Below are 23,998 nucleotides of genomic sequence, written 5' to 3' on the forward strand. Positions count from 1 at the left end.
TGCACGTGTTTGCTTCATATAATAATAATATAATATGCCATTTAGCAGACGCTTTTATCCAAAGCGACTTACAGTCATGCGTGCATACATTTTTGTGTATGGGTGGTCCCGGGGATCGAACCCACTACCTTGGCGTTACAAGCGCCGTGCTCTACCAGCTGAGCTACAGAGGACCAGATTCATGTCATGGCCCGCTTGCTGTAGGCTGTAGGGTGTGGACTTGAATTCTTATGGTTTCGAATTGCATGTTTCCTATCGCAGCGAGTTCACGTCTCCTCTTCTGCAGAAGATAATCCACTCAGCATTATATCATATTATATCTAAGCAAACAAGACACTACTTGTAAGCAAATACCTGTAAAATAGGAAACAAGTGGTGAATGAAAACCCCTACAGCCTGATGATGCAGTCCGGCAGGATGAGGGTCCTCTGATGTACGTATATTAGGCTGCTTCTCAAATGGCACCCTATTCCCTATATAGTGCACTAACCGTATGGGCCCTGGGCAAAAGAAGTGCACTTTAAAAGGGAATAGGGTGCCATTTGGGACGCATCCCATTAGACATCATCTAGAGGTCAAACCACTCTGGGGAGTAGCAGAGAGAGACCAGTCCTGGCCTGGGTTTCTAGGGTAAACAATAGCCTGCAGTAATAAATCCACAACCACAGCTCCAATGCCAATACTGTCTGCACCGTATAGGGGAAATGGAAGAGAGTGGGAGTAGGGATTCACTAAAACTGGTTAGAGTTATGATCTGAATAGTGGTCAGTTCATCTCAGGACATTCACATTATTCAGTCAACTGTGAAACAGCAGAACCCTCTTATTCTCTCTGCAGCAGGGTTGAAACAGCAGAACCCTCTTATTCTCTCTGCAGCAGGGTTGAAACAGCAGAACCCTCTTATTCTCTCTGCAGCAGGGTTGAAACAGCAGAACCCTCTTATTCTCTCTGCAGCAGGGTTGAAACAGCAGAACCCTCTTATTCTCTCTGCAGTAGGGTTGAAACAGCAGAACCCTCTTATTCTCTCTGCAGTAGGGTTGAAACAGCAGAACCCTCTTATTCTCTCTGCAGTAGGGTTGAAACAGCAGAACCCTCTTATTCTCTCTGCAGTAGGGTTGAAACAGCAGAACCCTCTTATTCTCTCTGCAGCAGGGTTGAAACAGCAGAACCCTCTTATTCTCTCTGCAGCAGGGTTGAAACAGCAGAACCCTCTTATTCTCTCTGCAGCAATTCAATATTTCATTCAGGCCTTGAGGAGCTCTACAGGATAATTAGGAACAAAATGAAACAGAAATCCCATACTAAATGTACAATGGGGCAGGTTCCACCACAGCAGTGGATTACTCTTGCAGCCTGACCTATGAGAGTTCAGCAGGTCAGACTCAAAGGGAGGGAAAGAATTACACTCAGGAAGCTCTAAACACAGACCCCACAGTCACATTCTAGAGGAGGGGGGAGTGGGAGGGAGAGAGAGAGAGAAAGAAAGAACGATGGGAGAGAGAGAGAGAGGAAGAGACAGTCATTGACATTTTAGAGGAGGAGGACGGTGGGAGAAAGAAGAGGAGGAGGAGGAGGGAGAGACAGGAAAACATCCCTCATCCAGCCAGGAGAGCTAGATGAGAGGTGGGAAGAGAGTGGGTGGGTTGAAGAGGAGGCCCCTGGGAGCGGTGCTGAGCTTCAACCGGGCTGAGGCGGAGGCAACAGGGGCCCCATGCTGCTCACTGTGTGAACCCCACTACCTCCCTGCTCCCCTCCTCCCATCGCCCTCCCTGCTCCCCTCCTCCCATCGCCCTCCCTCCTTCCACTACCTCTCCCTGCTCAGCGAGCCTAAATTACAACCAGCCACTGGTCGGTCCCACGCATCCACACAAACAAACAAAAAACGACAAAACCCCACGGTTCCTTTTCCCAGAGTAATTGGGGTAGGGCCTCTAGTTCCAGTCTAGCTGGCTGTGGCTGGCTAGGCTACAGAGCTTCCTGAATACTGGTAGTGGTAGTGGTAGTGGTTCTCTGCTGCTAGCAACAGCAATATGGCTAATGAGAACAGCAGGACACTAGCTCCACAGCGTCCCAGGACCAGACCGCATCGCAGCACAAGAGGCCTTTCAGTTGGTCACCCACGCACTGACACACGCCGCTCTGGCCAGCCCCCTGCTCCAGGCCCCTGCTCCAGGCCCCTGCTCCAGGCCCCTGCTCCAGGCCCCTGCTCCAGGCCCCTGCTCCAGGCCCCTGCTCCAGCCCCCTGCTCCAGCCCCCTGCTCCAGCCCCCTGCTCCAGGCCCCTGGGAGAGAGGGAAGGAGGACTGGCTATTGCAAAAGCAAACCGAGTTCCAGATGAGCCTCTGAGAGGACGTGAGGCTGAGCCGGCACAAATCCCCTTTCCCACTGCTGCTGCACCAGAAATAGCTGAGGGAAATACACTAACATTCATTAGTAGAATCTAATGCCCAAACATCTTCACCCACCACTACTTCAAAGGGATTCGTGTACAGTAGGAGTTTTTTTCTAGGGCAATGATGCAACCCCTGAGTTAGAGATTAAAGGAGAAAAGGGAGCTGATCATTCATGCTCGGATTGGGCTATAAATATCAGAAGGGTTGAATAATCTCTGATCCCAGGCCTATCCCATGTTCAACTGGAGGGAAACTAAAAGTGGGCCTAAACCATTTCTGTTCACACAAACAAACAGTGGGACTTGTCTCTTATATTCCCAGCAGAATCCTAGTCATGTTGATAGCTCCTACTGTCTGTCATGGTAGTGGACTATAGTACCCTACAGACAGCCCAGCCAAAACCTCCTAGCAGGGAGGGAGAATCTAAATGCATCCAGAGTCCAGAGTATTTCCCCGAACACTGACGCACGCACACAGCCCGGTCCCTTTCCTGCAGCCTCTCTCCCGAGCTGAGCTGAGCCCAGAGAACACAGGGCCCTCTCTGTTCCCTCCCAGGTCCCGCTCTCTTCACAGCAGCCATGACTGCTCTATTCTCCGTCCCATTAAAGCCAGCCTTCAGGGACCTCCATACACATCCATTTTGACATCCTGCGCGGTCTGTTCCGCGATAACTCACAGCCTCAGCTGCCTGCCAGGCCTCCAAATATCATGTCATAACCAAGTCTGTTTGATTTCCTTGGTTCTTCTGCAAACAATCCTCCTGCTAGATGCAGATGAAGTGTGGTGTAAAAGCAGGAGGGAATCTCAGCCTCCACTGAAGGTGGTATGTAGTCACGTGACGCTGAATAAACATCAGTGTGTCCTGTGAAGCTGGGATGTTATTACCGTATGACTGTTGGACAGATCCAACCTTACCATGTGTTGATCAACACAATAGATATGGTACCTAAACGCTGTCAGTGAGTCAGTCAGCCCAGGAAATCATTCAGACGTCACTAAACTGTAAAGCTCTTTCCTGTTAACCAATAAGCTAGCCAGTAGCCATGCAAAGTCCAAGGACAATATGCAAAAATAAGAAAATCACGACATTCTCTTTCAACAATTCCCTTGTGTGTCTCAGAATCACAGACATATTTTTTATTTTTTATTTTTTGTCATTTAGCAGACGCTCTTATCCAGAGCGACTTACAGGAGCAATTAGGGTGTACATGGTGTAGTGAAGTCCATCTTCAGTTTGTGGAAGGTCAAATGTATTCAAATATAAAAAGACAACTCTTAGCCAAATCCCTTGGATTGTGTGATGCTAGGCATATCTGCTTATTCAGACATGGCCATAATACAGGCTACCATGTTGGAGGGAAATGAAGAGAAAACTGTTCAGTGTTTTACATGGTGGTTCTAGTTCCTTGTTCTAGAATGCAGCACCCGTTACTAGCACAAAAAACAGGGTCCTCCTCCATGGTAAATCTGCCTACAACGTGTGACATTCTACAGAGCAGTGTAACTATATGTTCAGTTGTTCTCTGACGTAGCTAGGATGATCTTACTGGTCACACAGCTCTGTGTTTCAGCCTCTAGTCATTCTCTTCTAAGAAACATATTATTATTCTGCTCATCTATAGCTTTCATTATGCTTCTATAGGATCTAGGCCTATAGCTTTTCCAATTATGACAATTCATGGTTTATTATTTCAGAGACGTAGCAATCTGGAAGTTATATAACGCTAGTCACACTCATCATTGACATCTTTTGACAATAAGAGAGCCGTATCTTTTGATGTGTTGAAACAATAACAGAGCCGTATCTTTTGCTGTGTTGAAACAATAACAGAGCCGTATCTTTTGCTGTGTTGAAACAATAACAGAGCCGTATCTTTTGATGTGTTGAAACAATAACAGAGCCGTATCTTTTGCTGTGTTGAAACAATAACAGAGCCGTATCTTTTGCTGTGTTGAAACAATAACAGAGCCGTATCTTTTGCTGTGTTGAAACAATAACAGAGCCGTATCTTTTGCTGTGTTGAAACAATAACAGAGCCGTATCTTTTGATGTGTTGAAACAATAACAGAGCCATATCTTTTGCTGTGTTGAAACAATAACAGACCCGTGTCTTTTGATGTGTTGAAACAATAACAGAGCCGTATCTTTTGCTGTGTTGAAACAATAACAGAGCCGTATCTTTTGATATGTTGAAACAATAACAGAGCCGTATCTTTTGCTGTGTTGAAACAATAACAGAGCCGTATCTTTTGATATGTTGAAACAATAACAGAGCCGTATCTTTTGATGTGTTGAAACAATAACAGAGCCGTATATTTTGCTGTGTTGAAACAATAACAGAGCCGTATCTTTTGATATGTTGAAACAATAACAGAGCCGTATCTTTTGCTGTGTTGAAACAATAACAGAGCCGTATCTTTTGATATGTTGAAACAATAACAGAGCCGTATCTTTTGCTGTGTTGAAACAATAACAGAGCCGTATCTTTTGATGTGTTGAAACAATAACAGAGCCGTATCTTTTGCTGTGTTGAAACAATAACAGAGCCGTATCTTTTGATGTGTTGAAACAATAACAGAGCCGTATCTTTTGATGTGTTGAAACAATAACAGAGCCGTATCTTTTGATGTGTTGAAACAATAACAGAGCCGTATCTTTTGATGTGTTGAAACAATAACAGAGCCGTATCTTTTGCTGTGTTGAAACAATAACAGCGCCGTATCTTTTGCTGTGTTGAAACAATAACAGAGCCGTATCTTTTGATGTGTTGAAACAATAACAGAGCCGTATCTTTTGATGTGTTGAAACAATAACAGAGCCGTATCTTTTGCTGTGTTGAAACAATAACAGCGCCGTATCTTTTGCTGTGTTGAAACAATAACAGCGCCGTATCTTTTGCTGTGTTGAAACAATAACAGACCCGTATATTTTCCCAGCAGAAACAAGCCTTTAATCACGTGCTGTGTTTGTTACGTCCTTCAATAGAGACCAGAAGCATCCCGTCTCCCTGGGACACGAGGCGGGCATCTCCTTTAATGAAGGAACCTTTCCTCCACACACACCATCAACTGCAAGCAGTCCATTGTCAGGCAAACCCCACTGTAAGGGGATATTTGCAGGAGAATATCTGGGATGTGTTTCAGTAATAACCCTGTTTTTTTATATGGTGTTCCACCCCTCTGTTACAAGATGATTAAGCCCTATGCTCATTTGAATAGTCAATGATAAAACATTTAGCTGGGTCTTGTTTGGAGATATGATGTTAACTCACTGAGGAGACGAGCGTACGGATCGCCTCCCAAATGGCCCACTACTGCCTCTATAGTGCTCTACCGTTGACCAGGTTCCATAGGCCCACTATTGGGAATAGGGCTCTTCTCCTCAGTGAGTGATTGGCCATGACAAGGAGAAAGCTGTATGTTCCTGAGGTTGCAGATCACACTGCAGCTCCTTGGCTCAAACATCCTTGGCTCAACTTTCCTTCCACTGGTATGGAACCAATCAATGGAGCCCATAGAACACTCACAGCGTTGCAGAGTTCCAAACAAAGAATTCTGTTTCGCACCAGAGAAAAAAAAACCTTGCCCTAAATGGAAAAGACACTTGTATTGCAGATCTATAGTCCAGGACCCCCAGGCTAGATAACCTTCAGGACACCACAGTAAATGTGTCTACAGATAGAAAATACAATAAAGCCATTTTCCTTTTCTAATTATAATGATCTGTGTCTGAACTTTAACCTCGGCTTAGGCTGCACTCAGTATATACACACCATACATCGGGTTATTTGGAAATAGCCACAGGATGGTTTTTCAATACCATCAAAACTATTTATTTAATTTTTTCAAGAAATGTTTATTTTTGTAACTACTTTTTAAGTAAATACCTGCATTCAACTTGTGCAATACATTAGGAGATAAAGCAGAACGCATTCTTCATTTCACCAGTCACGTTATCACCCAAACCTACTTTAAAGATCAGGAATGATTTATGTAGGCCTGTAAGACATTCATTTCATAAAGCAATAGGCCTTTATGGCAGTACATTTTACTACTGGTATTAGGTGAAATAACCAAGTGGTAGGTTTCCTTTAAGAATCCAACCTCACTGGCCTAAATCTATTGTAGAATGGCTGATGCAATGTCAACAACTACTTTGTACTAAACGCATCAATTGTTAATCCACAGCAAACTGTAGACGTCCCACAGCAGAGGCTGGGTAACCCCCAACTAATCCCCTAACTCAATATTTAGACACAGAGCTCCAAATAAAAACCCAGTGGGATGGACCAACCCTAGTAGATTCACCGTTTGTTTTGACCTGAAAATACCTTTCTGCAAGTAGAAACAGGTACCTTGTCATCCAAGTGTTTGATGTGTCAGACCTGTAGTAAACCATACTACCGGCACAATCTCTCATACTTAAAAGAGGAACCACCCCATTGGAAACAGATGGCTCCATCCACTACTGGATGCATGAATTCCTGTCTGCTTCTCTTTAACATGTGAAATCACAGCATGTAAATGTCCCTGCGTGCTTTTCAGTAAGCAGCGAGGTCATTGCACCACATGGCATGTGAAGGCCCTCCAGTCAGTGAAAGGAAGGTGTGCAGCTTTACTTTGTAGAAAATAGTGATGGGGGGAGGGAGGTGGGGAATCGATACAGTTACATATCGTGATATAATTGACGATATTTTGTAATGACAATTTCACAATATTATTTTTGCGCTAGTTTGCTGTACCAGCACCAGAACAAGCGTATTTTTCCTTCATAGCTTGTTCTCCATCTTCTTTTTAAAATAGGGAGCCAATTTGTTTTCAGCACTTTTATTTCCATGCCCGATCAAAAAGTATTTTCTCATGGCTCTCTCTTGTCCCTCTGCAGCAGAGCAACATGTTTGGAATATCGAATCACAATACATATAGAATTATGAGAATTGCAATACATATGGTATCGGCACCTAACTACCGTGATATTATGGTATGGCGAGGTCCCTGGCAACACCCAGCCCAGTAGAAACCAGTTAGAGCCCCCAGGTATGTACACACCTCCCGTTTGTTAGTTGGGTTGGTCCCCCTCTATCAAAGTCTCTGAGACTATGGGCCCTGGTCTAAAGTAGTGCACTACACAGAGAATAGGGTGCCATTTGGGAGGCAGGAAGGGAAGCAGTGTACAGGACAGAGGCAGGACCCATCACATCACCTGGTCTGGTGGATCCTCAGGCTAGCTCATATTTCCAAACGGACAGATTGAGCAATACACAAGTGGGAGCAATAAAACAGGAAGGCAATTATTTTCAGTTCTGCTACAGCTAGATAATATTGCAGAACAATATGATATTGGTCATGCAGAAGGATGTCCTAGATTTACTGTGAAAACAAGGCCAAGTACATTTATGAAGTAACAAGAGTTAAATTGTTTAGGTCCTGGTTTATTTACTGGTGCATTTTAGCTCGTCAAATACCACAGAGAAAACGGCTCAAACACGCATAATGTTTTTCATATCAGCTGCCAAAACATTTTGAGTGGAGCCCTTAGACTAACATTCCATTTATTTGATTTGTGAAAGTATGCACTGAAAAACGAATATACAGTTGTGTCTAAACCAAAGCCATCTGGCCATATTCAACAAGAGCAGAGCAGAGAGAACAGGATCAGTACAGAGATGGGGTTGGAAGGTCTGAGTAGACTGGGCCGTCTCAGAGAGAACAGGATCAGTACAGAGATGGGGTTGGAAGGTCTGAGCGGACTGGGCCGTCTCAGAGAGAACAGGATCAGTACAGAGATGGGGTTGGAAGGTCTGAGCAGACTGGGCCGTCTCAGAGAGAACAGGATCAGTACAGAGATGGGGTTGGAAGGTCTGGGCAGACTGGGCCGTCTCAGAGAGAACAGGATCAGTACAGAGATGGGGTTGGAAGGTCTGAGCAGACTGGGCCGTCTCAGAGAGAACAGGATCAGTACAGAGATGGGGTTGGAAGGTCTGAGCAGACTGGGCCGTCTCAGAGAGAACAGGATCAGTACAGAGATGGGGTTGGAAGGTCTGAGCGGACTGGGCCGTCTCAGAGAACAGGATCAGTACAGAGATGGGGTTGGAAGGTCTGAGCAGACTGGGCCGTCTCAGAGAACAGGATCAGTACAGAGATGGGGTTGGAAGGTCTGAGCAGACTGGGCCGTCTCAGAGAGAACAGGATCAGTACAGAGATGGGGTTGGAAGGTCTGGGCAGACTAGGCCGTCTCAGAGAGAACAGGATCAGTACAGAGATGGGGTTGGAAGGTCTGAGCAGACTGGGCCGTCTCAGAGAGAACAGGATCAGTACAGAGATGGGGTTGGAAGGTCTGAGCGGACTGGGCCGTCTCAGAGAGAACAGGATCAGTACAGAGATGGGGTTGGAAGGTCTGAGCAGACTGGGCCGTCTCAGAGAACAGGATCAGTACAGAGATGGGGTTGGAAGGTCTGAGTAGACTGGGCCGTCTCAGAGAGAACAGGATCAGTACAGAGGAAAACATAGCCTACTATTTGGGCATAATGACCACAGGGTGATAAGCATGTATTTTCTGAGGAAAGGGAGGGAAAGCGACTGAAAAACAGAACTGCAAATGATGAAGGTTGGGCTTACATGATGTAGCCTGTCCTTTACATAATTCAACAGACAGACATGATATATGAATTGCTGGCATGTAGGCTAGCCTATATGGTCAAATGTACTGTCAATACTCTAGCTTGATGCTATACCTAACACTTGCCTTGTCCTTCCCATTCTGTTGTGCAGAACAGACAGAGACAGTGTCATGTATCCTGTGTTAAATAGGATCTGATTCTGATCTTGTCCTGATCTGGAGCCGAAAATGTTAAGCAGCGTGGAGATAACTAGAGCTGGTGAACTCAGAGGAACTGTCACTCACGTGGCTAAGCTGCTGTTGCTATGGGATACAGTCCAGCCATTGGTGAAAGAGAGTCTCTCTCATACTGTACAGTACACACTGAGAAATACAATGGCCTGCCTGCACCACGGCCCTACTCCATTCATCTCAATGGCCTGCCTGCACCACGGCCCTACCATTCATCTCAATGGCCTGCCTGCACCACGGCCCTACTCCATTCATCTCAATGGGCTGCCTGCACCACGGCCCTACTCCATTCATCTCAATGGCCTGCCTGCACAACGGCCCTACTCCATTCATCTCAATGGGCTGCCTGCACCACGGCCCTACTCCATTCATCTCAATGGCCTGCCTGCACCACGGCCCTACACCATTCATCTCAATGGCCTGCCTGCACCACGGCCCTACTCCATTCATCTCAATGGCCTGCCTGCACCACGGCCCTACTCCATTCATCTCAATGGCCTGCCTGCACCACGGCCCTACACCATTCATCTCAATGGGCTGCCTGCACCACGGCCCTACACCATTCATCTCAATGGCCTGCCTGCACCACGGCCCTACTCCATTCATCTCAATGGCCTGCCTGCACCACGGCCCTACACCATTCATCTCAATGGCCTGCCTGCACCACGGCCCTACTCCATTCATCTCAATGGCCTGCCTGCACCACGGCCCTACTCCATTCATCTCAATGGGCTGCCTGCACCACAGCCCTACTCCATTCATCTCAATGGCCTGCCTGCACCACGGCCCTACTCCATTCATCTCAATGGCCTGCCTGCACCACGGCCCTACTCCATTCATCTCAATGGGCTGCCTGCACCACAGCCCTACTCCATTCATCCCAATGGCCTGCCTGCACCACAGCCCTACTCCATTCATCTCAATGGGCTGCCTGCACCATGGCCCTACTCCATTCATCTCAATGGGCTGCCTGCACCATGGCCCTACTCCATTCATCTCAATGGCCTGCCTGCACCACAGCCCTACTCCATTCATCTCAATGGCCTGCCTGCACCACGGCCCTACTCCATTCATCCCAATGGCCTGCCTGCACCATGGCCCTACTCCATTCATCCCAATGGCCTGCCTGCACCACAGCCCTACTCCATTCATCTCAATGGCCTGCCTGCACCACGGCCCTACTCCATTCATCTCAATGGCCTGCCTGCACCATGGCCCTACTCCATTCATCCCAATGGCCTGCCTGCACCATGGCCCTACTCCATTCATCTCAATGGCCTGCCTGCACCACAGCCCTACTCCATTCATCCCAATGGCCTGCCTGCACCACAGCCCTACTCCATTCATCTCAATGGCCTGCCTGCACCACGGCCCTACTCCATTCATCTCAATGGCCTGCCTGCACCATGGCCCTACTCCATTCATCCCAATGGCCTGCCTGCACCATGGCCCTACTCCATTCATCTCAATGGCCTGCCTGCACCATGGCCCTACTCCATTCAAATGAGGGCTGCATTGTTGATGCATGTAGAGAGAGCTATGCTGCCGCTGGGCTTTTAACACCTAGCCTGCACTTCTAGACACTGACTGACAACTACAATGCAGGACACTGGAATGTATTTCACTTAATGTATTCATGCTTGCCTTGCATATTAAAATTGAGCTCAATAATATGATTTAGCTCATTATTGATAGTCATCTTGGTGCCATAGTCAAATTATTTCTCAATGCTAGTGCATTTTTAGGTCATCCCAAATCAAATACAGATTATAGTCAGCGTGTCAACAATGTAGAGACCAGTAAAGACAGTCAATTGTCACAGAAAATAGTGCATTTTGCCTACCTACATAAATTACATCATCAGCAGGCAAGCTTTTGTTGTGTAATTGTGTTGCTTTTCTAGCTACTGACACTAGTACAATGGCTGTTGTGTTTGACATGATGATCTAATCTTAAATCCTTGTGTTCACTCAGCTGTTCATTCCTGGCTAATAAAACGGGGCCATTGTAAATGCAACTATTCATTTAGCTGGCTAACTGTCAGACTGTATTCATGTAGGTTACATTAGCAACACTAGCTGTGCACTTCCCATTAGTAATCTGGAGAGAAAAAACATGTAGATGTAGTGTTTTTTCCATGGGCATTGTGACTTTGGACAAATATGGAATAATTTACCTATTTAGCCAGCACATTCAAAATGTTTGTCCTGTATACAACTGGTGGACATACCAGTAGTTAATATGCACTTTAGGTTCTAGCTAATTTAATTATTTAAGTCATGGAATTTCAGCCTTGATGTCTAAATCGTTGAAAGGGTAGGTAGAGCTGTGTATGTAGCGGTCGACTCTTCGTTGGCTAGCTAGCTCATTTCATCGCAGGTCAATGGTTCTAACGATTCATTGAGCGTTAAAATGATTTCGGGAAACCGGCCTCAGCTATGTTGGATAACTAGCTCGAGCTGATTTGTTCTTAGAATTCTGCCATAGCTGGCAAGCCCGCTCGCGACGCTACCCCCTACTAACGGCCAGAAAACGGTCACTTATAACTACCTCAGTTAGCTAGCTAGCTATAAAGATACACAACTCATTTACCTCATACAAGATACATTAGCTATGTATCTGTTATAGCTATATGCCAATAGCGACTGAAAACCAGCTAGCTAACAATTAAACGTATTTAGCTAACGACGTTAAGCAGCTAACTTCAGTTTTACGGAGCCAAAACCAACACCAAATGCCTCGTCGGTTTACCGTCGGGCAAACCATAAAAAATTATATAATTCCTTACCGTCAACTCTGAATTGTTGTTGTCTCGGTGAGTAACGGCTCGGATGACACCAGCTCGCCAGCCCCAGCGCCCGATATCCCCGAGATCCTGCGGCTCGTCTCCACTGACACACAGGAACCGCTTCCCAACCAGCTCCGGTCGCGCTTCCACCGCCATGGCCATTCACTGAGAGTGAAAAAACCCTAGAAAACTTTAACACCGACGCCCTATCGATCTGACATGTACTACATGAAACCTCACTAAATAATCCACTAAAGAAACAAATAAAAAAAATACTGTTATTTCGTTTTTAAAGTGTCGATCACAACCCGGGGGATTTAAATTTCTTGCAGTCTACACCCGCAAATAGTCAATCTTCAGCTCCGTGGAAATGAACACTGGAGCACATCGCTGCCATGGTAGAAAAGGGTATCCCTCCGCTCCCCGAGGCAAACAACCGAGAAAAACCGCAGCAGCAGACTTCTCCATCCGCCAGACACAAATCCATTCCCTACCACTATTATAAAATTGTGCTCTACAAAAAATATTAGGAAAAGGAATATATACATGTGTCTAAAAAAATCTAATGATGTATTATTATATTGAATATTAGTGGTGTACGGCTATATTTTGATAATAACTTGACAGATATCAAATACAATGCATAAGACAATAGATCTTTCAAATGTCCTACCAATGTAGGAAATTATGTGGATGTTTTTTTTTTGTTTTTTTTCATCTAAGCTTTATTTTCTCTTGTTGATGCAGCTCTACCACAGTTTGGGGAAAAATATATGATATGTTTTATGCTATTGTGTTTCTTTGTTTATCCCTTTCCAGCTCTCCCCCCTGAGGCTTGCCTTATGGCTGTGCTGTACTGCCTGTAATATAAAGGAGAGGGTGCCTCGCTGTATGTAAAGCCTGTCCACTGGAGCCAATCAGCCTTGTGTTACCTTCAGGTCAGGGCAGTAGATGGAGAATATATATAGATCCAGCTGCTGATAGAATGCCATATCACTGGGCTCCTGAGACGGCTGTTAAGCTGTGCTGCTTCGCCAAACGGCACCCTATTCCCTACATAGTGCACTACTCTATGGGCCGTGGTCAAAAGTTGTGCACTATATAGGGAATAGGGTGCCTTTTGGGACTCAGATACACTCTCCTCCTGAAAACAGAGGAGTCCAACCAGCCGAGATGTACAGAAGCAGAGCAGGCAATTCCACCAGTGTAATTTTCAGCCACTTGAACACCAATGATTGCAGTCAGAAATGGCCTCGGACCCTTCAGTGGCATCATGCTTTCAGTCAGAAGCAATCACTAAAGTATTCCTGCAATTGCTTCTTCATGCATTAATCAAATCTTCACATGCACCTTATAGAGACAAATGCATTTGTCTGACTCAGAGGAATTTCATTTTAGGCATAAATGTTTTTTTTTGTTTTTTTCTAAAGATTCCACATTTTTAATGGCCTTGCAATGTTGAAATTGTGCAGCAACACCATCACTGGCAGTTCATGGAGAGTTTTAGCCTTTTCTCTTCAATGCGCAAATGTAGTTGATCTGTGTTGAGTTTCGCTTCTGACAGTGAGACCAGGGATCCCGTGGGGAATCTCTCTAGCCTACTGCATGTTCATGAATAACATTCAATATTATCTATGGATGGAGCTATGGATGGAGTCCACAGTTCAATTCACAGATTCTATCAGTTGCCAGATACATTATACATTATACATTATATGACATGAGGAAATAGTCAATTTACTGTGATGAACACCATGCCACTGAAAATCAGAGTTTAGTCTCCTGTCCTGCTAATGTTGCTATATCATCGTGGGCCATTAGACTGCCTACATTCTTGGACATAACCATTTACTAAATAGAAATACATCTATCTATAATTTAGGACAATGGGTTATCACTATATAAGTTAGCAGTCTACTACTGTATATTAGCAGTAAGGTATTGTGAGCTAATGTATAGCTCACTAAAGCCCTTGGAAGAAAACCCATTTGGGTTAATACAACGGTCTCTTATTGCATTGGTCCTCTGCAGTGCATTTGGAGAACATCCCCTGTAGCTGGGGTTGATTGGATTAGGTAATGTGCTGAGGTTTAATTCAATGTGGAGTGGAGTGGACATTTCTATTTTAATCTCTTTAAAATAGTAGAAATACACTGCAGGGCTTTCCCCTGTTCACAGACAAAATCGACTGCAACTGAATGGAAAGGGAGGCTACCGGTGTTGATGCACTACTTTACCTCTGATCCCCCATCTGTAGGCTACTGACCAGAACAGAATAGTATGGTTAATCATAAACCAGACACCTGTTTTTGTGATTGTAATAATCAACATTCACCATGTTAAATATTTATTCTTGATCTACTCTACTGCGTATATCATAATATTTTCAGAACCCTATGATACGGCTCAATACCTTGATTTTTTTTGGGGTTGTTGGACATTATACAGTGTTTTATAAGATAGAATACTGCATGGTACAACATGTACACGGCATGAAATGAATCGATATATACATATAATGTTTTCCCATAATTACAGATATAGGTTTCTGTCTGTGTTATGGGTCTTTATGTGCTCTCTCTGCAAATGAAAACTCAGTGATGTGCATTGATCCATCATAATTTGTCTATTTTTAAATCAATGCCTGCCAACCAATAAGGTTGTTATTTCACTGTACGTCCTTGCAACAACAGCGCATTGTAAAGCAACAAGACTATTCTCAACGTTTTGCACTATGATTGGTTTATACTCCCCACGCTTCGAATCTACACCAATCAGAGTTGAAAAAGCTGGGTATGATATTTAATCGCTGTCATTGGATTTAAAAGTCACATGGACCATCTTCACTAGCCAATAGTTATGCGGCATTGGTGTAAACAGGCAGTTCTGTCCAGTTAGATAAAGCAGGAGGAAGGTCTATTTTCTCTTACGTCAGCGCTGTTCTCCGTGCCAAGCACAGATATAGGAGAGGTGAAGGAGGTGGAATTGGGGAAGCTTTAATAAAGTCATTAAAACATAGCTAGCTAAGTCGGAACCTCTCGCTTTAGCCGATGGCTGCTTTACTTAGATTGTGAAACAGCACGTTTAATTTGTTTTCATAGTCACGGACATGGTTGAGATGATAGCTCGTAGTTAACTTGTTAAATAGTCCCTGAAGTGTTTACGGTGGCGACCACCCCGGTGTAGTCGTTACCACCCCGGTGTAGTCGTTACCTCTCCAGCCCCTACCCTGGGCCCTCTCTCTTCCTCTCAGCAAAACTCCATCTGGAAAGATGGTGTCGTGGATGATCTCCAGAACCGTTGTGTAAGTTAGGGCGATTTTTATATTGTATCTTGCTGACATTATTATCAGATACCTTTAAAAAAAAAAAAAAAAAAACTTTTCGATAGCTAGCTGGATAGATAGCCAACGTTCCTACTTTAGCTAGCTAACCAATTAGCTAACGTTATCTAACACTAATTTTAGCGGAACACTTTAAATTACTTTTAGGCAAAGCAATTTCTCTTATTGTATGGTATTCATTTCGAAGTTGTATTTGAAAAAGTTATGTTAAAATATAAACTCATAATATTGTCAACATTGAGAACTATTACCTAACACCTAACGTTAGCTAGCACCGCGTTAGCTAGCAAGCTACCTAACGTTAGCTAGCACCGCGTTAGCTAGCAAGCTACCTAACGTTACCTAGCACCGCGTTAGCTAGCAAGCTACCTAACGTTACCTAGCACCGCGTTAGCTAGCAAGCTACCTAACGTTACCTAGCACCGCGTTAGCTAGCAAGCTACCTAACGTTACCTAGCACCGCGTTAGCTAGCAAGCTGCCTAACGTTAGCTTATTGTTGTTTACGTTTTTGGCCCTGTGAGAGTTGTACCAAAGGATGTAGTTAGCCAACTTTAGCCACGTCTTAACTAGCTAGAGGCAGGTCAGTAAGTCAAGTTATGCTATCTGGAAACTATTTAGCTAGTTATCTTTGGAACACAACATCGGGAGTCTCAGACTGTGTATGGGTTGGACTCCAAGTTGTGCATCGTTCTGGTGGCTAGCGACGGGAAATAACCCTACCACAATATAGAGAGAAATACAGTACTAATGGTCCAACTCCGCCATGGTTCGTTGGACAAAGCCTGTGGGGAAAATTAATGTTGTTTTTGGATAAACGAAAATAAGGTCTGTGGTAAACACAGGCTTGGGAGATCATATACGTTTTGTTCAATGAGATCAGCTAGCATCACTTATTGTGAATTTTGAAGGATTTATTTAATCAGAAAAAGCACTTGAATGCTTCATAATTCATAAAGGTCATGTTAACTGACTGATATTATCTCATAGAACAAAACGTATGAGATCTCCTAAGCCTGTGTTAACCTCAGACCTTGTTTTTGGCGTTTATCCCCAAACCCTATTCTTTCATTTACATTTTAGTCATTTAGCAGATGCTCTTATCCAGAGCGACTTACAGGAGCAATTAGGGTTAAGTGCCTTGCTCAAGGGCACATCGACAGATTTTTCACCTAGTCGGCTCGGGGATTAGAACCAGCGACCTTTCGGTTACTGGCACAACGCTCTTAACCACTAAGCTACCCTTTTTGCACTAATTTTTTATGACGCATCACATACGCTGCTGCTATTGTTTACTATCTGTCACTTTATTCCTAGTTTTATGTACAGATCTACCTCAATAATCCCGTACCCCTGCACATCAGCTCGATACTGGTACCCCGTGTATATAGCCATGTTATTACCTGGTACCCTGTGTATATAGCCATGTTATCGTTACACATTGTGTATCTATTATTACATGTTTAACTTTTCTATTATTTCTCTATTTTCTTTCTCTCTGTGTTGTTGGGAAGGGCCCCGTAAGTCAGCATTTCACTGTTAGTCTACACCTGTTGTTTACAAAGCATGTGACGAATACAATTTGATTTGACGTTGAATAGCAATAAAGTTGGAGTGTTCTGAACAGTTCAGATAGTGTTGTTGTTCCGCATAGGAATGGCTGAACGAACCAGAGGTAACTAATTTCCGGGTTTTAGGACTACAAGCTGGCGAACTCTATAGCTGGCTTCACCAACAACAAAAAAACGGATCCAGTCAACAAAGGCATATCTATCTATCTCTAGGAACTCTACTTCCCAGATGTAAAGTGGAATTTGCCCCACTACATTCCTGCTGTGTGCACCGTGGTAAATTTCGTGGTAGGAAGTCTCTCGTGAAGTTTGTAGTCTAGTGGCATCCAGGAATATGGTGCGGTTCGGCCAAAAGTTGGATTCAGATGTTTATTTGATAGTGAAGGACACATTTCACTTTACATCTTGTAAGTAGAGTTCCTAGCGAGCCTTTTGTTGACAGGAAACTTATTTTTTTGTGTAAAGCCGGCTATATTGTGGTAGGGTTATTTTCCGTCGCCGTCCACCAGAATAATGTACCACTCGGGTAGCCTAACCAATACAGACTCCCAATGTTTTGTCCCAAAACTACTAGTTAGCTTGCTGACCACAAGTATGTGAGGACAGAGGATGGATGAGTTTGTACATTTTAGAGAAAGAAAACGTCCCGAGTTCCCCTCACAACTCACAATCCAGTACAATTCCATAACTGAACTGTAGGCTACAGTCCATGGAAGGGGGAGACTGTGCTTCAGGTTGGATTGGGAGTAGAGACGGCACAGTATTTACAGTCTACTGTAGGGTACAGTCCATGGAAGGGGGAGACTGTGCTTCAGGTTGGATTGGGAGTAGAGACGGCACAGTATTTACAGTCTACTGTAGGGTACAGTCCATGGAAGGGGGAGACTGTGCTTCAGGTTGGATTGGGAGTAGAGACGGCACAGTATTTACAGTCTACTGTAGGGTACAGTCCATGGAAGGGGGAGACTGTGCTTCCGGTTGGATTGGGAGTAGAGACGGCACAGTATTTACAGTCTACTGTAGGGTACAGTCCATGGAAGGGGGAGACTGTGCTTCAGGTTGGATTGGGAGTAGAGACGGCACAGTATTTACAGTCTACTGTAGGGTACAGTCCATGGAAGGGGGAGACTGTGCTTCAGGTTGGATTGGGAGTAGAGACCGCACAGTATTTACAGTCTACTGTAGGGTACAGTCCATGGAAGGGGGAGACTGTGCTTCCGGTTGGATTGGGAGTAGAGACGGCACAGTATTTACAGTCTACTGTAGGGTACAGTCCATGGAAGGGGGAGACTGTGCTTCAGGTTGGATTGGGAGTAGAGACCGCACAGTATTTACAGTCTACTGTAGGGTACAGTCCATGGAAAGGGGAGACTGTGCTTCAGGTTGGATTGGGAGTAGAGACGGCACAGTATTTACAGTCTACTGTAGGGTACAGTCCATGGAAGGGGGAGACTGTGCTTCAGGTTGGATTGGGAGTAGAGACGGCACAGTATTTACAGTCTACTGTAGGGTACAGTCCATGGAAGGGGGAGACTGTGCTTCAGGTTGGATTGGGAGTAGAGACGGCACAGTATTTACAGTCTACTGTAGGGTACAGTCCATGGAAGGGGGAGACTGTGCTTCAGGTTGGATTGGGAGTAGAGACCGCACAGTATTTACAGTCTACTGTAGGGTACAGTCCATGGAAGGGGGAGACTGTGCTTCCGGTTGGATTGGGAGTAGAGACGGCACAGTATTTACAGTCTACTGTAGGGTACAGTCCATGGAAGGGGGAGACTGTGCTTCAGGTTGGATTGGGAGTAGAGACAGCACAGGATTTACAGTCTACTCGGTGTGCTTCAACTGTAGCCTACACTGGCCATGAGCCACTGGTAAAGGCATCCTGTCAATGCTTCAAAACAATCAGACAATTCATTTGAAAGTAATACGTCCCGTGTAGCTCAGTTGGTAGAGCATGGTGTTTGCAACGCCAGGGTTGTGGGTTCGATTCCCACGGGGGGCCAGTGTGATTTTATTTATTTATTATGCACTCACTAACTGTAAGTCGCTCTGGATAAGAGCTTCTGCTAAATGACTAAAATGTAAGTAAAAGCATTAGACAACACATGTTCTAGTCTACAGGGCTAACTAGCCATATGCATTAGATTACACATGTTCTAGTCTACAGGGCTAACTAGCCATATGCATTAGATTACACATGTTCTAGACTACAGGGCTAACTAGCCATATGCATTAGACAACACGTTCTAGACTACAGGGCTAGCTAGCAATATGCATTAGATTACACATGTTCTAGACTACAGGGCTTGCTAACCGTTGTTGTTTTTAGCTGATGGGAGTGGAACCTGGTTTGTCGTCTGCTGCAAAAGCCTATCCGTGACAAGGACCGACGAGTTGTGTGTTCCCGTGATGCCGTTCTGCACACCACTGTTATACTGCGCCGTTATGTTCCTGTTTGTGGCCCGCCTGTTAGCTTGAACCATTCTTGACCCGGACCCGTCTCTTCCTCTGGTTTCACCGAATCAAATTAACCTGCCCATGTGGCTGATCACAGTATTTAATTCACCGACGATGACAAATAACTTTTCAAAGTACTGGGGCATGTATTGTACAGCCTTGTTTAAGTGGTTATTAGTTATTTAATCATGTTATGGTTTAGTTGATGATCTTGCCTCCCAAGTCACAAGGTTCCATTCCTGACCTTAAGCATGTGTCAAACCAGTTTTTCCAGACGGCTGGGTGTTGGCTGGGTCCTTTTCAGACCTTTCCGTACGTATGTCGTTATAAGGTGTGTTCATGATTGATTTGTTTTGAGGCATCATGGAATAGGAATGCATAATGAGTCATGTGATATACAGTGGATTCTACTCTCTGTTTATGGATGATTACATTTGCTTACATCAACGGAAATGTTGGTGGGTCATTTTTTGTTTGTTTTTCTAACTACACTGATCAAAAATATAAACGCAACATGCAACAATTTCAAAGATTTTACTGCGTTACAGTTCATATAAGGAAATCAGTCAATTGAAATAAATTAATTAGGCCCTAATCTATGGATTTCACATGACTGGGAATACCGATTATGCATCTGTTGGTCACAGATAGTGCCTTCGGAAAGTATTCAGACCCCTTGACTTTTTCAACATTTTGTTTCGTTACAGCCTTATTCTAAAATGGGTAATTGTTTTTTCCCCCTCAATCTACACACAATACCACATAATGACAAAGCAAAAACTGGGTGTAAGAAATGTTTGCATATATATATATATATATATATACATACATACATACATACATACATACATACATACATACATACATACATACATACATACATACATACATACATACATACATACATACATACATACATACAGTGGGGAGAACAAGTATTTGATACACTGCCGATTTTTCAGGTTTTCCTACTTACAAAGCATGTAGAGGTCTGTAATTTTTATCATAGGTACACATCAACTGTGAGAGACTAAAACAAAAATCCAGAAAATCACATTGTATGATTTTTAAGTAATTCATTTGCATTTTATTGCATGACATAAGTATTTGATACATCAAAAAAGCAGAACTTAATATTTGGTACAGAAACCTTTGTTTGCAATTACAGAGATCATACCTTTCCTGTAGGTCTTGACCAGGTTTGCACACACACTGCAGCAGGGATTTTGGCCCACTCCTCCATACAGATCCTTCAGGTTCCGGGGCTGTCGCTGGGCAATACGGACTTTCAGCTCCCTCCAAAGATTTTTTATTGGGTTCAGGTCTGGAGACTGGCTAGGCCACTCCAGGACCTTGAGATGCTTCTTACGGAGCCACTCCTTAGTTGCCCTGGCTGTGTGTTTTGGGTCGTTGTCATGCTGGAAGACACAGCCACGACCCATCTTCAATGCTCTTACTGAGGGAAGGAGGTTGTTGGCCAAGATCTCGCGATACATGGCCTCATCCATCCTCCCCTCAATACGGTGCAGTTGTCCTGTCCCCTTTGCAGAAAAGCATCCCCAAAGAATTATGTTTCCACCTCCATGCTTCACGGTTGGGATGGTGTTCTTGGGGTTGTACTCATCCTTCTTCTTCCTCCAAACACGGCGAGTGGCGTTTAGACCAAAAAGCTCTATTTTTGTCTCATCAGACCACATGACCTTCTCCCATTCCTCCTCTGGATCATCCAGATGGTCATTAGCAAACTTCAGACGGGCCTGGACATGCGCTGGCTTGAGCAGGGGGACCTTGCGTGCGCTGCAGGATTTTAACCCATGACGGCGTAGTGTGTTACTAATGGATTTCTTTGAGACTGTGATCCCAGCTCTCTTCAGGTCATTGACCAGGTCCTGCCGTGAAGTTCTGGGCTGATCCCTCACCTTCCTCATGATCATTGATGCCCCACGAGGTGAGATCTTGCATGGAGCCCCAGACCAAGGGTGATTGACCGTCATCTTGAACTTCTTCAATTTTCTAATAATTGTGCCAACAGTTGTTGCTTTCTCACCAAGCTGCTTGCCTATTGTCCTGTAGCCCATCCCAGCCTTGTGCAGGTCTACAATTTTATCCCTGATGTCCTTACACAGCTCTCTGGTCTTGGCAATTGTGTAGAGGTTGGAGTCTGTTTGATTGAGTGTGTGGACAGGTGTGTTTTATACAGGTAACGATTTCAAACAGGTGCAGTTAATACAGGTAATGAGTGGAGAACAGGAGGGCTTCTTAAAGAAAAACTAACAGGTCTGTGAGAGCTGGAATTCTTACTGGTTGGTAGGTGATCAAATACTCATGTCATGCAATAAAATGCAAATTAATTATTTAAAAATCATACAATGTGATTTTCTGGATTTTTGTTTTAGATTCCGTCTCTCACAGTTGAAGTGTACCTATGATAAAAATTACAGACCTCTACATGCTTTGTAAGTAGGAAAACCTGCAAAATATGCAGTGCATCAAATACTTGTTCTCCCCACTGTACTTACATACATACATACATACTATAACATTTACCTAAGTATTCAGACCCTTTACTCAGTACTTTGTTGAAGCACCTTTGGCAGTGATTACAGCCTCGAGTCTTCTTTGGTATGACGCTACAAGCTTGGCACACCTGTATTTGGGGAGTTTCTCCCATTCTTCTCTGCAGATCCTCTCACGCTCTGTCAGGTTGGATGGGGAGCATCGCTGCACAGCTATTTTCAGGAGATGGTAGATCGGGTTCAAGTCCGGCCTCTGGCTGGGCCACTCAAGGACATTCAGAGACTTGTCCCAAAGCCACTCCTGCGTTGTCTTGGCTGTGTGCTTAGGGTTGTTGTCCTGTTGGAAGGTGAACCTTCGCCCCAATCTGAGGTCATGAGCTCTCTGGAGCAGGTTTTCATAAAGGATCTCTCTGTACTTTGCTCCGTTCATCTTTCCCTCGATCCTGACTACTCTCCCAGTCCCTGCCGCTGAAAAACATTCCCACAGCATGATGCTTCCACCACCATGCTTCACTGTAGGGATGGTGCCAGGTTTCCTCCAGACGTGACACTTGGCATTCAGACCAGAGAATCTTGTTTCTCATGGTCTGAGAGTCTTTAGGTGCCTTTTGGCAAACTCCAAGCGGGCTGTCATGTGCCTTTTACTGAGGAGTGGCTTCCGTCTGGCCACTCTACCATAAAGGCCTGATTGGTGGAGTGCTGCAGAGATGGTTGGCCTTCTGTGTCTAGAAGGACGACCGTTAAACCGTTTCTTAGTCCCCTTCACCCTGGAATGCTTTCTCAACAGTTTCTAACTCCTCCCCCTCTGTTAGTGGGTTGACACTACATTATAACTCTAACACCGTTCACACATTTATACTGTATTTGGGGTGGAATCCTTTAGATTAATTTGTATTTTAAGAATAATGACTATCATTCTGGGAAACCAGACCTGCTATTCATTGCTGACTTTGAAAAGGCTTTTGATAAAGTACGACTGGAGTTTATATGGTCTAAAACATGTGCCATGGAATCGGAATGTCAAAAATCTCATCCCAACTATTTTGCAATCTAAATGTATATGGCACGTTTGGTCCATAAATGAAACTGGTATACTTTTGTATCTATCACAGTTTTCTTTAACCAATTATGGTCTTTAATGCCGACAGACAGACAAGTTCTTTACTTTCTCCCCCTTCCACTTTCCTCTTCCATTTTTGCGGTAAGGCTGCAATTATTTGGTTGTAATTTTGGGTAGAGCAGACATTTCCAGATGTTTTCGTTAGTTGCATGTGCGACACCTCCAACAGTCCTACCTATGATATAATTAACGAAGATTATGCCTTTTTAAAAACATTTTTTAAATCATTTAGTATATTTGAATTTAACCACTATTTGTTGCATTTTGTTCTGTAGTTTCTGGTGGATTAAATTGAAATTGCAACCAACTTTATATGGCTTGTTTTAGAAATAGTGAAATTTGGGAGGTTTCCTTTTCAAATAACTGAAAGTGGGAGGTTATAATCTGAATAAAGGGAAAAAGGCCATTATTGAGCGTAGGGCGACACATTCTTACTAATCTGCTAGAGAACCAGTTTGAATTTAAGTATACCTTTTTGAATGACTGAAGCCTTTAGTGAGAGGTCTAATGCTTTAATATTTACTAATTTCTGCCCTCCGAATTCATATTCATTATAAATAGGCCCTTTTTAATTTTGTGTGGCTTGCCGTTCCAAATAAAATGGAAAATATATATATTTTTTTAACTGTTCGCTAGGTGTAGGCAAGACCATAAGCAAATAGGTAAACTGGGATAATACTAAAGAGTTAATCAGGGTGATTTTTCCACAAATAGACAGGTATTTACCTTTCCATGGTAGCAAGATCTTATCTATTTTTGTAAACTTTCTAGTAAAATTGATTGGAGTGAGAATGTATTTATTTATGGATATTTTATACAGAGTATATCCACATCACCATCAGACAATTTTATTGGTAAACTACACGGTAAGGTAAAAAGTAGTATTTTTTTAGTGATCCAATACGTAATCTAGTACATTTATCATAATTTGGTTGTAATCCAGAGAGGTTAGAAAATGTGTCT

At 44.0% G+C, this 23,998-nt stretch overlaps 2 protein-coding genes across 2 annotated transcripts in view; one reads left to right on the forward strand and one right to left on the reverse strand.

Moving 5' to 3' along the window:
- LOC311124638 (putative JmjC domain-containing histone demethylation protein 2C) overlaps window positions 1-12,417 on the reverse strand; it is a gene marked incomplete at its 3' end in the record, with an annotated part of 47,689 nt that extends 35,272 nt beyond the window's left edge. The window contains exon 1 of the mRNA XM_084198751.1: window positions 12,031-12,417. Coding sequence (XP_084054877.1) covers window positions 12,031-12,192 — 162 coding nt within the window. The 5' untranslated portion in view covers window positions 12,193-12,417. The remainder of the gene's footprint in view (window positions 1-12,030) is intronic.
- A 2,541-nt stretch (window positions 12,418-14,958) lies between these two features.
- LOC311124635 (receptor expression-enhancing protein 3-like) overlaps window positions 14,959-23,998 on the forward strand; it is a 58,243-nt gene continuing 49,203 nt past the window's right edge. The window contains exon 1 of the mRNA XM_084198748.1: window positions 14,959-15,334. Coding sequence (XP_084054874.1) covers window positions 15,303-15,334 — 32 coding nt within the window. The 5' untranslated portion in view covers window positions 14,959-15,302. The remainder of the gene's footprint in view (window positions 15,335-23,998) is intronic.

The sequence above is a fragment of the Coregonus lavaretus genome (genome assembly GCF_964263955.1).
Source record: "Coregonus lavaretus genome assembly, contig: HAP1_SCAFFOLD_451, whole genome shotgun sequence".
NCBI lineage: Eukaryota > Metazoa > Chordata > Actinopteri > Salmoniformes > Salmonidae > Coregonus > Coregonus lavaretus.